At 49.7% G+C, this 14,040-nt stretch overlaps 1 protein-coding gene across 3 annotated transcripts in view; it reads left to right on the top strand.

The window, feature by feature from the left end:
* The first annotated feature begins 3,719 nt into the window (after positions 1–3,719).
* Positions 3,720–14,040, top strand: part of QRICH2 (glutamine rich 2) — a 55,000-nt gene continuing 44,679 nt past the window's right edge. For 2 of the 3 annotated variants that reach the window (XM_044982845.1, XM_044982847.1), the window contains exons 1-2: positions 3,722–4,702; positions 12,831–12,935. In XM_044982845.1, the coding sequence (XP_044838780.1) occupies positions 4,160–4,702; positions 12,831–12,935 (648 nt within the window). In that variant the 5' untranslated portion in view covers positions 3,722–4,159. Of the gene's footprint in view, positions 4,703–12,830; positions 12,936–14,040 lie in introns of all 3 variants that reach the window. The other variant, XM_044982846.1, reaches the window with a different exon arrangement.

The following is a 14,040-nucleotide window of genomic DNA, read 5'->3' on the forward strand; positions in this document are numbered from 1 at the left end:
TCTGTGCATCTTTCATTCGGTGTTGAAGCTAATGCGTTCTAGTCTTGGGGAAAACTGAAAATGGACGCCCCTTTCCTATCAATATTTATGGCTCTAGCTCTGTTAATCCATGTGTGCACAGAATAACTGTTCCGTGCCTTGCGCCTGGGTGGAGCGGATGTAAAAACACACATCCTATCACAACTCTCCCCTCAGCTTTGCTCTTACCTAGCAACCAGAAGGGATGACGACTCATGGAAGACTGTTGTAAGGTTAAAATGACAAGTGGGATTGGAGCCAGGAAAATAGTTGGAATGTCTCTGAAAATATTTCCCCCCCATCACATTACTAAATGCATCATTTTCGCTGTCCAAGAGAAGGGTCCTGCTGGAAGAAACTGAACTACACTGTCCAGCCTTGCGTGGGAAGGGCCTGAGCCAAAGTTCATGGAAGTCCATAGTAAAACTTTAGTTGACTTCAAGTGGTAGAGGGTCAGGCCTCTACCCTTGGAGGATTCCCATCCACGGGAATAACTGTCATGCTGGAGAAAGTTGTGCTGGGGTTACAAGCACAGGAACACTACCACTGACTGAGGTTTGGGAGCATTATCCTAAAACTAGTGCCAAGTTATAGCTGGTTCAGAACAATACGGTAACAGTCCTCACAGTGCCCAGCGGGGAGGCTATGGCTTATCTCATCAGAGTAATTGATTAACATCACTGTCCTGGCCAAATTCTAATTTGGTGATTTCAATCTGTTTACCTAAACGAAAGTCCTGTGCTTTCAAATGGATACAGTTACAGCATTTACTTCCTGTCCTAAATTCATCTGCACTGCTCGACAGCTGCTGTGTTCCAGTGCAGAGCTGACTGTACTGCAGCAGTGGATGAAGTGATATTTTTACCGGTGTGGAAAATACGTTGAGACAAAATACCCAAGTTTGAAGGAGGGATACTGACGTGATGCTGTGAATCCTATATGCCTGTCGTCATGGAGAAACTGTCAAAGCATGTTTTCTGATAATACAGTATTCTTCACTCAGCACAAAACTACTGTGGGACTCATTGCCACAAGATCTCATAATACCAAGAGATCAGTAATATTCAAAAAAGGGACTAGGCATTTATGTGGTATGCAGGTCTAGTTCCAATATTAAAAAACAAACAAAAACCACCAGGATGTTTAAAGAACATATAAACACTTAAGTTTTGGGTCATAACCCAGCCTCTTGGGGACTAGGAAGAAACTTTCCCTGGGGGAAGAGTTAACCCCAAACTGTAGGGCTATTTCCTGCGACACAGCTGCTACTGGCCCCCGTTGGAGACAGTATGTGGGCCTAGATCAGGGGTTCTCAACCTTTTTCTTTCTGAGGGCCGCCCCCCCCCCCCACCACACACCATGCTATAAAAACTGCACAGCCCACATGTGCCACAGTATCTGGTTTTCTGCATATAAAAGCCAGGGCTGGTATTAAGGGCTAGCAACCAGGGCAACTGCCTGGGACCCTATGCCGCAGAGGGCCCCCCGCGAAGCTACATTGCTCAGGCTTTGGCTTCAGACCTAGGTGATGGGGCTCAGGGTCCTGGGCTTCAGCCCCATATGGTGGGGCTTCAGCTTTCTACCCTGGACCCTAGCTACCCTGGGCCCCGGACCCTGTGGTCCGGGGCCCAGTTTCGTGGCCCCGGACCACAGCTGCCAACTTTCATGTAGTAAATAAGCAGCCTGACTTTCACAATAAGCCAAAAATCAAGCTAATCCCATTTCAAAACAAGGGCAAAACAAGCTAATCTTTAAGAACGCCAACATTCTATGTCACTAGATCCCCCTGGTGTGCAGTCTGGGATGTAGTGGGACCGCTGTGCACCCCAAATCTCTCCCCTGCTTGCTCCCCTCCCCCCTGGCCCCTGCTTGCCAGGAGCTGATCACAAAAAAACCAAGCTAAACAAGCTATAAGCCAAAAACTAGCCAACAAGCAACTCAAGCCAATTAAGCCAAAAAACAAGCCCAATTTTTGCGTTTTTTTTCCCCACAGGTTTGGCTTCTTCCCTGGACCTCGGGTTGAGAACCACTAGCCTAGGTGAACTGCTGGTCTGACCCAGTCTGGCAATTCCTATTTTAAACAAGGTTTTCATTAACTGGATTTACATTTGCAGAATGTAACTGCTGCACCTGAGAAACATGCACCAACCTTTGAGTTTGATCAAATTAGCTGATGGTGAGTTACGTGATTATCCCCACCCCCATGCTTAGTTTTTAAAATAGCTCACTTTAGGGAGGAAGGGATGGTCTAGTGGTTAATGCACTGAACTGGGAGGCAGGAGACTGGGATTTTGTGACCTTGGGGTACTAACTTCATCTCTCTTTCCCTCTGTTCCCAGTCTTACGCTGATATTTTGTCTCTCTTTCCCCCACCTTCTGCCTCTTGTCTAATTAGACTATAAACTCTTTGAGGCTGAGGTTCTCTTGTGTTTGTACAGTGCCTAGCACAATGAGGTTGGGCTCAGTTTAAAATAATAAAAATATTTTAAACGTACGTTTTTGCTTGTATACGAATAATCCTGGCTTATTGACACACCAAGTATTTCTAGAATGTATTTTATTTTTCACTCCTTATGCTCTTTATTTCTTGCATTTCCCTCCATGTGGGTAATAAGCCGCTGCAGTCACTATAGTCAGGTTCCTAGTGCTGCAAGGTCTGGGCTGCAAATGAGCCAGGATTGTGTTTTACTGAGTAACAACTAGCTTCCATTAATTTGCAGGGGCGGAAAATCAGCAGACCAAATTTCTGTTGGTCTTAGGTGGTGTGAATTTGTCTCAGAAACTGAACATTGAGCCACCTATGAATTTACTTTGTAAGGCTAGTTCCTTGAGTTTTGTTTTTGCAAGCTCACACGGAGCCCTCTGGGCCGTTCAGGAGGCAGTTCGTATTCAGGAGCCAGGACGGAGGAGCAGTTCAGTTCTATGGGTAAAGTCTGACATGCTCAGCAATTTCAGGCTAAGGTCACCCTCCAGGCCAGCCTGCTGTGCTGTCCCTAAAATGAGGCGAGGCTGCTGAGTTTTACCGAAGGGTGGCCCTGCAGCTAAACCAGGTAGGGCCTGGCCTCCTGCAGCCCCAGCGAGCCCATTCCCGTAGCGGCTGGAACCGGCCTGACGTGATTTCCCTCATCGGCAGGGTTTACAGTTTGGTTTAATGGCTCTCAGCACCCCCACTGTACAGATTGCTCCAGTGCCCCTGCCCGCTCCTCCAGCGCCTCTCCACCGCCTACCCGGCGCCCTTCTGTCCTCCGCAGCCAGGGCCCCTTCTTCCCAGCTCAGCAGCCAGGCTGCCTGCCCACCCCCCAGATTCCCTCCCTCCCTCCCCACGTGTTTCTGGAGGCAGGCAGAGGCAAAGCCCCACTGCAACCCCCCAAGCCCTAGCCCTTCAAATCCGGCCAGGAGGGGGGCCAGGACCCAGCCCTTCTCCCTGCCTTTCAGAGCCGCTTCACCTCAGCCTTGGAACGGGGGGGGGGGAGAACTACTTCCCCAGGCGCAATGAGCCACAGAACGTCTAGGGGGCGCTGCGTCCCTGCCTAGCAACTCCAGACGCTACAATGTAGCTATCGGAACCCGCTGATGTAAACAAAGGCACATGGGCAGCCGCTGTGGCCAATCCGGCGGTGGGGCGGTGTGTTCGGTAGCCAATGAAAGGGCGAAAGGGGCGGGTCCGAGGCAGAGGGGTTGGTGTGTCCCAGTGGAGATGGCTCTGCTGGGCTGCCAGCAGCCTGGTCCCTGCTTCTGCCCATAGTCAGGCATGGCAGCGGCAGGTGTCTGAGACAGGGGCTTTAGCCCAGCAGGGAGGGGGCGGGGGGCAAGAGGATCAGGCCTAGACAGGTCGAGGGAAATTTAAGTCAATAAATAAATAACTTTAAAAAGGCTGGGGGGAAATCCCTGGAAGGAAAATTCCCCGGGAAATTGCTATTCGATGGAGTGTGCAGCTGAGCTGGGCGTGTGGGAAGAAGATCGAGCAGCCTGGATTGATTTTAACTGTTTCCTTAATAACTCGCAAGGCAAAGAAGAGAAACGTATTTGAGCCCATGGGCTCAAGTCATTAGCTCTATTGAGGGGGGTGGGGAAATAACTTTATATTTGAATGAGAAGCTAACGGCATCAGATACTGGGCAGGAGTTAAAGTTGGGGGGCAATGGCTCTGATCAGCCTGTTGGAATTGGCTGACCTCTCCATAGGGACGCCAGAGATCGGGGTGGTCAATTTTAATGCCCTCCACACTTTGCTCCATGCCATCATTAAACAACTCAACCTGCAGGATGTCAAAGCCGAGATGCATGATGAGAAACCTAAGCCCCCGGAACCTGTGCCTTTGCAGGAGGAAGAGAGGAAGGGCAAGCGCGATGAGTCAGAAGACTTCCCCTATGCTGACTTAGAGAAGAAGGTCATTGGGGTGGCCGCTCAGGTGCATGGCGTGGAGGCCAAGGTGGTTGGGGTAGCGGCTCAGGTGCATGGAGTGGAGGATCAGGTGCATGGGGTGAAGTCTCAGGTCCACGGAATAGGGGAACAGGTTCAAGGGCTTGAGAAGCAAATGGCTGCCCTGGAAAAATTGCCTTCTGGGACAGACTTGCTGGAGAGGACCAAGAGCAGCTCTCCGAATGGCTCTGCTGTGGCCGACATGTGGCAAATGATGCAGATGAAGAAAAAGATAGAAGCTAATGAGAATGGCATCTCCAAGGTAAATCTTTCCATTCCTTAAGTTGTGAGGAGGCAACATGTCCAGTGGCGAGAGCCCAGATCTGAGAATCAGCAAATATATGCTATAGCCTTGCCTCTGCTACTGACTGGCTGTTCGACTTTGAGCAAGTCACTCACTTTACCCCTTTGTGCCTCAGTTTCCCCACCTAGAAAATGGGGTTAATCTCCACCCTTATAAAGGGTCCTGAGCCAGTTGGAAGAAAAGTAGTAGATCATTGCTCTGTTTTAAGTTCCTTATATAGCACTCATTACCAGACCTGTGTTCTCTATTAGTGCTTGGTGGTATTATTTTATTTATTTTATAGTTTGATAGAAATAACTTCCAATAATCAGCAACAAGACTCCAAATTTGTGCGAAATGATGGTAAGTTAGGGTCTAAAGTGAAGGACATTGAGAGGTTTGTGGACGTATGAAAGACACTTGGAAATCATGACCTGAAGAAGAGCTCACGTAACTAAAAAGCTTCTCTTTCACCAACAGATGTTGGGCCAAGAAAAGATATTATCTCTCCTGTAGAAATCAATCATTTTTAAGACTCTCACTGTGTTAGGATTACAGCTAAACTATAAGAAAGGGAAATATTTTCTGAATCCTGAGGGCCAGCCTCCAATTATCTTTTACATGTTTCGTCCAGTGTTATTTACGTTGCATGTTGTTATGGGGGTTGTGATCTGGCGTGTATTTTCAAGGCTGGATAACAGGGAAAACCATGACCAGGTGTTACACAGTTCTTATTACAGCTGTGACTTGTTGCATGAATTTTACAAGAGCAGCTCTGCACTGATTCCTCTAAGGTTGCCAGAGAAATAAAGTCCTGATTGCTGCTACCCATTTAATTAAAGTGCTGGATGGGGACGATCAGGGAGTTGCTCATTTAACACGCACCATAGTTTTAACAAAGGGCTTATTCTTGTTTTTGTTCATCTTATCTTCAGTCTAGGGAACATAGAGCCCGTATTCTCCTTTGTGACCTTTTCTTGTCCTTTGTCAGTGATCTGCATAGACCTCTGTTAGACGCTGTTGACAAATGAGCTACTCCTGAATTGGGAGCAGACCCATCAAGAGAAGTTTGGGGGCCTGGTACGTCATGTTGGTTGGGGCTCCACCCCTCCCATTTCTTTATTTACACAGACATTAGTCATTTTGGGTGGCCCCTGAGTTTGGAGCCCCAGTACAGATGTTCCCCCTCTCCGTCCCTCTTGTCAGCCCTGATTGCCAGTTGTGCTGTGTGCTTTTAAGGGGCAGAATAGTTTAATGCATTGAGAGATGGGATCGCTGTGCTCTGTTTTCAGCTCTGCTATAGTCTTCCTATGTGACCTCTAGCAAATTTTCAAGGACCTGATGCTTTCAGAAGTGCTAAGAACCTGCAGCTCCTCTTCACTTCAGTAGAACTGGGTTCTCAGCACCTCTAAAAATCCAGCCCTTGGCTGCTCCGTGCCTCAGTTTCCCCATCCAGAACCTGTAGGTGATCTCACTTACCTACTTCACAGGTAGTTGGGGCGCTTAATTTAATGTAGTGAAATGCTTTGATGTCCTTGGTCTCAGGGAGACTATAGAGGTGCAAAGTGGAAGGGGGGAAGAAAAGCTCCCTTCAAAGCGGGGGCAGAGGGACAAGACGGGGAGTGAGGAGAGGTACTGACACTTGGCAGGGTGGAGGCAGGCAGCTGGCTCTAAGCTGGGAAGGAGGGTAGCAGCCCAGCGGTTCCTACCTGCTCCCTGACTCATTCCAGCCCCGATGGGTCCCACTACCTGCTTCCCGGCTCCCAGGCCTCACGGCAGCTGCCTCCACAATATTTCCCTGTTCCTGCTCCCCACCTGCACCCCCATTTCTGCCGCCCCGGTGCAAGTGGCATTTTCTATTCCAGGACTCCAATAGCGTTCAAAGAAATTGGACCCGTGTCTCTCTGAGGGGTCATACCCTGCGGTCAGAGCACGTACAGAGTTTCCATTGGAGTCGGGGGGAGAGGGAAGGGAGGAGTTACATTGAAATCATGGCAGATATATTGCCAGATACGCTCTGGCCTGATGAAGTTAGTGCCATGTGATGCTGTCGGTTTACGAGCGAGGGAGTAATATTTCCCTCCATCTCTGTCCCCTGACTTACTTCTGCCCTTGGATCCTTTCCCCACTCCATGTGCATTAGTGGCAGATCTGCCATGGCACAGATCCCCCAGGGGGCTGCCTGAGACCATGTAGCTGTTCTGTCGGAGTTACTAGGCATAATGTAAAATGCTGTAGTTTGTAACCTTCCTCTTGTAGGTAATAACATCACCTCCAGGGTGTCTGCTCACCCCTTATAGCCTGGGGCTCCCTGAAAGCGGTTTGAGTTCAGATTCTAGCTTTTTTCTTTTCCTCCCCTCTCACTCAGGACGGGTTGTAGTGTTGCCAAGTTAATTCTTGCCATTCCAGGAGGCGGGAGGCTGGCTAAGGAGCTGAAGTGGTGTGCCAGAGGGACCCGCGGTTCTGTTCTAAGACCAAGGATACCAGCATGTTGCATAGGCTCAGTAAGGGAAAGCCCTGGGGATTTTCCCCACTGGAAGGGGAGTGTCTGTACTGCAATCGAAAAGACGGGGGGAGTAAAAAGAGGAGAGAAAGGTGGGCTCTTATGGGGGCAAAAGGAATAACTTGTTCTTCTTAGAGCAGCCTCTCCATGTTCCAACTCATGGGATGCACTGGCAGTGCAGCCTGGACCAATCAGTAGGATGTGACCATAAAAAGGACAAAGGGGTCATGGAACAGGGCAGTGTAATATTCCCTCCCTAGGCAGCAGTAGCACAACCACATCTGGGATACTGGGGTCACTTTGGGTTCCTTAGTACCAGAAGGACAGTTACAAGCTAGGGGGAATTGGGAGATGTCAGGGTTCTCTCCCCACTCTGAACTCTGGGGTACAGATGTGGGGACCCGCATGAAAGACCCCTAAGCTTATTTCTACCAGCTTAGGTTAAAAACTTCCCCAAGGCACAAATCCTTTCCTTGCCCTTGGACGGTGTTGCTGCCGCCACCAAGTGATTTAGACCAAGATTCAGGAAAAGGACCACTTGGCGTTCCTATTTCCCCAAAATATCCCCCCATGTCCTTTCACCCCCTTTCCTGGGGAGGCTTGAGAATAATATACCAACCAATAGGTTAACCGAGTGAGCACAGACCAGACCCTTGGGTTTTTAGGACACTAAAAACCAATCAGGTTCTTAAAAGCAGAACTTTATTATAAAGAAAAAAAGTAAAAGAAGCACCTCTGTAAAATCAGGATGGAAGGTAATTTTACAGGGTAATTAAAAGATTTAAAACACAGAAGATTCCTCCCTGGAGTCAACTTTAGAGTTATAAAAAACAGGAATAAACCTCCCTCTGAGCATAGGGAAAATTCACAAGTTAAAACAAAAGATAATCTAGCATTTCCTTGCTTTTCTTACAATTTTTGTAACCTTAGGTTCCAACCCTTATATTCTATGATTCTATTATTCTATTTCAGGTAAGGTTTTAGGAGATGTTTTTTTTTCCTGCCCTGGTTCCTCTCTGTCCGAGACAGAACAACAAAGAGACCACAAACAAAACCTTCCCCCACAGATTTGAAAGTATCTCCTTCCCTTATTGGTCCTTTTGGTCAGGTGCCAACCAGGTTATTTGAGCTTTTTAACTCCTTACAGGTAAAGGAGGGATTTTATGCTACCCTTAGCTATATGTTTATGACAGGAGAAGAACAAAAAACTGACCCGTGGCCTGGAGGAGTTGACTCAGAAGGAAGATGTATAGAGCTAAATGTGTAGGGTTGGCCAAGTGATAATTAAATGTATGTGGAGTGGTGATGAAGGGGAGGTAATATTCAAATGGGGGAGGGCAATTGGGGGCGTTGGACCTGCTTTGCTTCCTTAGTATGGATAAATAAGTTCTGAAGGGTGGGGGATGAGAGGAGGAGGGTGAAAATGTCTGAGTTTTTCTGCTTGCCGTCCTCTTAGAAATCTCAAACATGTTTAAGTCCGTGCTTTTGCAAGAGGATTCATTGGAGGTCCTCAGTGTGGATTATGACCTTTCTGAGTCCTTCATCGAAGGGTTTAAGGGTTTGACTCTTTAGCAGAGACCTCTTGTTCCCCCCAGGTATTTCTCATGCATCTGAGTTAAACAGATATTGACAAAAGATGGACAAAGGTGCTGTGTGCCCTCATTTCCCATGGCTTTCAGCGTCTCACAGGATCAGGTGCTGGTTATCCTACTGCTTCTGTCTTGCACATTCAGCAAGATACTACTGACTATTGTAGATTGGAGGTGCTCTGCCCTTTCAGCTCCCATCACAGTCCAAAATTCATGCAGCATGAGTCAGGGTAGGATTTAGGGCTTGCAGGGAGCTCAACAAGGTTATTATTGCAGTCCCTACATTCCATGGCCCCCACTACCCCCATCCCTCCTCCTTTTCTCCATCTGTGACTGGACGATGGATTTTCCCTTCCTTTCTCCTGTACAGAGTGCTTGGGAGGGGGGAGGACCTGGTTGTTAGGTCTCATCCCAGAGCAGGTTCTGTGCTCGGTTGGTTCTGCCTAGGAACCAGATTGATGCACCTGGATGGCCCTTGGCCTCACAGTCCCATGTTATGCCTAGGACCATTCCACAAAATTGGGACTCTTCCAAGCCCTACACTGAGCTAGGGAGCCCGCTGGGCTGTGGCCTTGGCAGCTCTAAACAAAGCTCTGGCATAGGGGAAGAGGGTGTGACACCATGGGCTGGTGGGGGCAGACGGGGGCACGTTAATATCCTAGGTTCTGCCTGTTTTGCAGAGCTGTGAGCGTTTGCCACAAAGAGGGAGCTCCTGGCGCAGATAGCGTCTCTGCAAGGGCAACACATTGTGCTAGGTGAACCTCCCTCTCTGTTCCCTGCCGTCGGTTTGTGTGATCTAGGTGGAGAAAGTTATGAACGTGCTCTGAGGAGGCAACTGGCCCTTGTGCAGCGGGACTAGCATCACTTATGATGAGGACGTAGGTGATGCGTAGGCCTCGTGTGGCATGGGGAGGAGAATGCCGCCCCTACCTATTAGCAGAGTTTGCTGACAGAATGGTTGGCTGAAATTGACAGTCTCAGAAACGGCAGCGGGGACTGTCTGCTTTAGACCAGCATGGGGAGCAGACCTTGTCATGGAGGCCAGCCAGCGTGGATCTTGCGCGTTCCCAGCAGAGCCTAGTGAGCCCTGCTTCAGGCGCTAGCGGGCTGTCTTTAGGATAGTAATCAAATGTGGCGAAAGGAAAAGCCATGGCCAGAGAATGCCTCCAAAGCAGGAGCAATTGCAGCGGTGATAGGGGAAGAGTTGAACCACAAGATTAAAGCAAGTCCCGGCTGAATTATTCATCCCTCCGTGTAGCATATTGGGAGGGAAAAGGAACTGCTTTGACCAGATAATGAGCCTTTTCTGCGGCTGATACACAGCTCCTTCGTAGCGCATTAAATCAGCACCCAGGCTCATGTAGCACAGTTATTGCAATCCAATATGGCAGGCTGTAAATGTTTAATTATTTGCCAGTGCTGCCTCGGGAGGGTCATGTTAAATAAAAAAAAACAAAGCATCCCCATTGTGATCGGTGGGAACTGGGCTCTGGTTTCCAATTCATCTCCTGAATGATCTAATATTTGTGAGAACGTCGATGTTCCCCATCAGTTTGAGGACAGCGCTGACACCTTAAGCCATCTGAGTGTAAACCAGGATTGCCGCTAGTTTGATCCAAGAGCAGCATTTCAGCTAGGAAATAAGGGCCCCATTCTGTGAGGCACAGAGAGCCTGCAGCTGGCTGCTACGTAAGCATCCTCAGTGAAGCCAACGAGAACTGAGAATGCTGAGCACCTTGCAGGACTGGGCCTGACTTTTTTTCTTTTTTTAAATGGTTTTATGGATTGATCTTACTTGTGCCGAGTTAATGGAAATAAAACGTCAGTGTGATGATCAGTGTGAGCTGCTCACGGGTGACAGCACAGACCCCCAAGATAAAAGAAAACAAATTTTCTGGTCAAGAGATTGGAATTTCCAGGTGTTGCGAGGCCAGTTTGTAAGCCCCATACAATAGGGTGGAACTCAACCCCGTGCAGCAGACCCAGCACAAGACCTATGCACAACTTATATTTTATTTTGTAAGTGGGACTGCAAAGGATGCATCATTTTTGTGCTGGCTCTGCCTGGGGTGAATTGGCTACCCACGTGGGTAACTGCTCATGGTCACCCTCCAGCCCTAATGAATGTAACTCTCCAGTTGCTCCTGTTGTTTAATCATCATTTTTCTCATAGGTGTGTATCTAATACCTGGCCATTTTAATCTTCAGAAGTGCTCAGCATTAATTGGGAGACAGGGGGCGGGCTCTAATAGTTAGAACATGTGTCAGGACACCTGGGTTCCATTCCTGCTTTTGCCATGGAGTCATCATGTGACCTTGAGCAAGTCACTTGACCCTCTCGGTGCTTGGAGGATAATATCCTCTGCGCTTGGCGGGGATGAGACGAGGCTGTTTGTAAATCACTGGGAGACCCTGCACTGAGCAATGCTATGTGGATGCACAGTGTTGTTGTAGAACTTGGCTTGTTAATAAGATGCCCAGCGGAGTGGTTGATCCTTGATCAATGTTCTACTAAAGATCTGCACAGCTGAGAGCCTTGGTTAATGGGATTCAAAGGGAACAATCCTCTAATGCTGGAGCTCCAAGGATTGGTGAGCATCCAGTCCAATGGCAGGGGGAAAGTGGGACAATGCCAACAACCCTGTGACCTGGGTCATTTATTATCCACGTTGGAGGTGGTGAGGTGAGGGCAACTCACGTAACTTGGCATATCTTATGCCGAGAACACTTTCCAGCTGCAAGCAGCTTAGCACAGTCTGCTTTTATGCTTTGCAATGTCCCCAGCAGCTTCCAGCTGATCTCAAAGCGCTTTCCAAACATCATTGCCTCGTGGTTGTAGGTAAATATCACTATCCCCATTTTACAGATGAAGAAACTGAGGCACGGGGAGATTGCATGGCCTTTGGCAAGCTGTTTGGTGAGTCAGTGGCATAGCCCAAATCTCACCACCACCACCCCCGCTCTAACCATGAGATAGAGCTACTGTAGCAGACGTTGCCCATTTACTGTGAGAGTCCTGGTTTGAGTTTGCTGTGGTCAAGTGCTCTGTGTGAAAGGCCAAGTCCAGCTAATGAATAGTTAAGCCACTCACGGGTATTTGGCACCAGCTGTTGAGCACAGCTTCAGGGAAATTTTTGATCCCAGTATTTGTGTATCAGAGGCAGGTTTTGTGGCAAAAGCTATAGAATAAGGGTATTGTGGGCAGGACAACAGTACCGGGGGAGAAGCGTATAGTACCCAAATCTGGAAGGAGAAGTCTGCAGAGTCCAAGCTAAAATGGGAAGGCAGCAAGCTAATGAACAGTGAATGGTCACACATCACGGTGTCCTGGCATAGACCGCAGGGCATGTCTGCACTTGATCTGTTCACACTCAGTTAGGTACCCAATGCAATGATATTTACCCCCTGTCTGGAAATGCGCTGACGGCGGGAGTGGGGGGAGGAGGCCCAGGCTGGCGCTTTCATTTAACCCTTTGGGTTAATCTAGCAGATCATTGGTCTGCCTGGAGGTGTGGGGCTGCCAGGCTTAATTCATTTATTCATTATAAGTTGTTACTTACTAGGGGAGTAAAAGGAGAAGCTCTGCTGAGCCCCTCCCTGTGTCCAGCTCCCTGTTGGGAAGGATGCTCTGGGTGGAGCTGCTGTGGTGTTCTGTCCTGGAAGCTTATGGCCCCAGCTCCCACCTGTTTAAGCTGCCTCCTTGGCAAGCCCCTCGGCACCGTCCACACTCCGTTGGCAGCTGGAGCTCACCTAACAGGGTCCATCCCCTCCCTGTGTCCATCTCCTCAGCCAGATAGGTGGGTATTATTCTCCCTGCTAAATATAAAGCTAAGGAAACTGAGACAGACAGGGGAGTGCCCTGCCGCAGGTCACACAGCCAGTCAGTGGCAGAGCCAGGAGCGATCGCTCCCTGCCCCTTGTCCGATTGGCTAGGCCCTGCTGCCCCTCCGAGCAGCCTCACTGGGGCGTACCAGGTGTTCTCGTGGCCCTAAACTCGCTCCCCTGTCGGTTCCAGGCCATGGCTCTGTTCCAGGATCTGCTGAACGAGGTCAATGGCGTGAAGACGGCCAATTTCCATATGAACGAGGGCCTCGAAAACATCAAGGAGAAACTTGGCTTGGTGAGTGTGGCCCTTGCTCACAGAGCAGAGCCGGCCTGGTCACACTCCCTGGTGAGGGGAGCGCCGAGCCTTCTCCTTCCCCCCCGAGGCACCGACATCCCCTAGTCCCTCTTGCTGTACGTACTGAGCCCTCCCTGTCCTCCACCCCCCACCACCTGGGCTACCTTGTGCCATGTGGGGCTCTCCCTCCTGCCACGAGCAGCACTCAACCCCAAGGGGAGTTACCGCTTGAGCGAGGGCAGCAAAGAGAATGAGACCTCTCTCCTGATCCCCGTCCCCTTGATTTCTCTTCTCGCTACTCCCCAGGCCTTTATGAGCTGGTATTCCCCCCCCCTCCTGTGTTTTGGGGGTAACTTAGAGTGCAAGCTGCTTGGGGCCAGGACTGTGCCTGGCTTATGTGCAGCAGATCAGCATGCTCTAATGTAGGTGTCCGATAAGAACACACTGTTCCCCCGCTGCCCATGTAGGGGAGAATGTCTCCCCTCCCTCCCTCTCTGTCTGTCCGTGGTAATGCTGGTCAGAGCAGACAGAGGGGACTGGCTGACCTTTCCTCCCCTGTGGGAATTGCACTGAAGACCAGCTTGTATCCTTAGGTCTGCCCCCTATTACTCTAATACCAGGAAAGGGCAGGCAGTGGGTTGCTCTGGGGAGAGAGGAGGGGGGAGAATCCATAGTTCACCATGTAAAATATCTCATTTTGCTTGTATATTGGCCTCCTCAATTAAAATGCCCACACGGTGTCTGTGGCATGGGACAAGGGGAAGGAGCAGGAGATGCTGCCAGAGGACAGTGCAAAAGCAGCCGATAGCTAAGGTGGCCAGGGATGGCAGAAGGCATTGGATCTGCTTGCTGGGACTGAGATGCATCGGCAGAGCTAGGAAGGGAACAGCAGGGGATGCTGGGGCTGAAGTGGCTCGTGGGGAGCCCAGGCCTGGAACAGCAGGGCAGGATACAAGTCAGAACTGAGCTGTGCATGGGCACGGAGGAGCTGGCTATTCAGACAGAGCGGTGTGCCCGCCCCGCGCACCAACTGCGTGGTTGAGTCGATGTGGCTGGGGAGTAACGTGTCGGGGAGTCGTGCACTGGGCTCACCTGCACTCTCAGG

Source organism: Mauremys mutica, chromosome 12, assembly GCF_020497125.1.
Source record: "Mauremys mutica isolate MM-2020 ecotype Southern chromosome 12, ASM2049712v1, whole genome shotgun sequence".
NCBI lineage: Eukaryota > Metazoa > Chordata > Testudines > Geoemydidae > Mauremys > Mauremys mutica.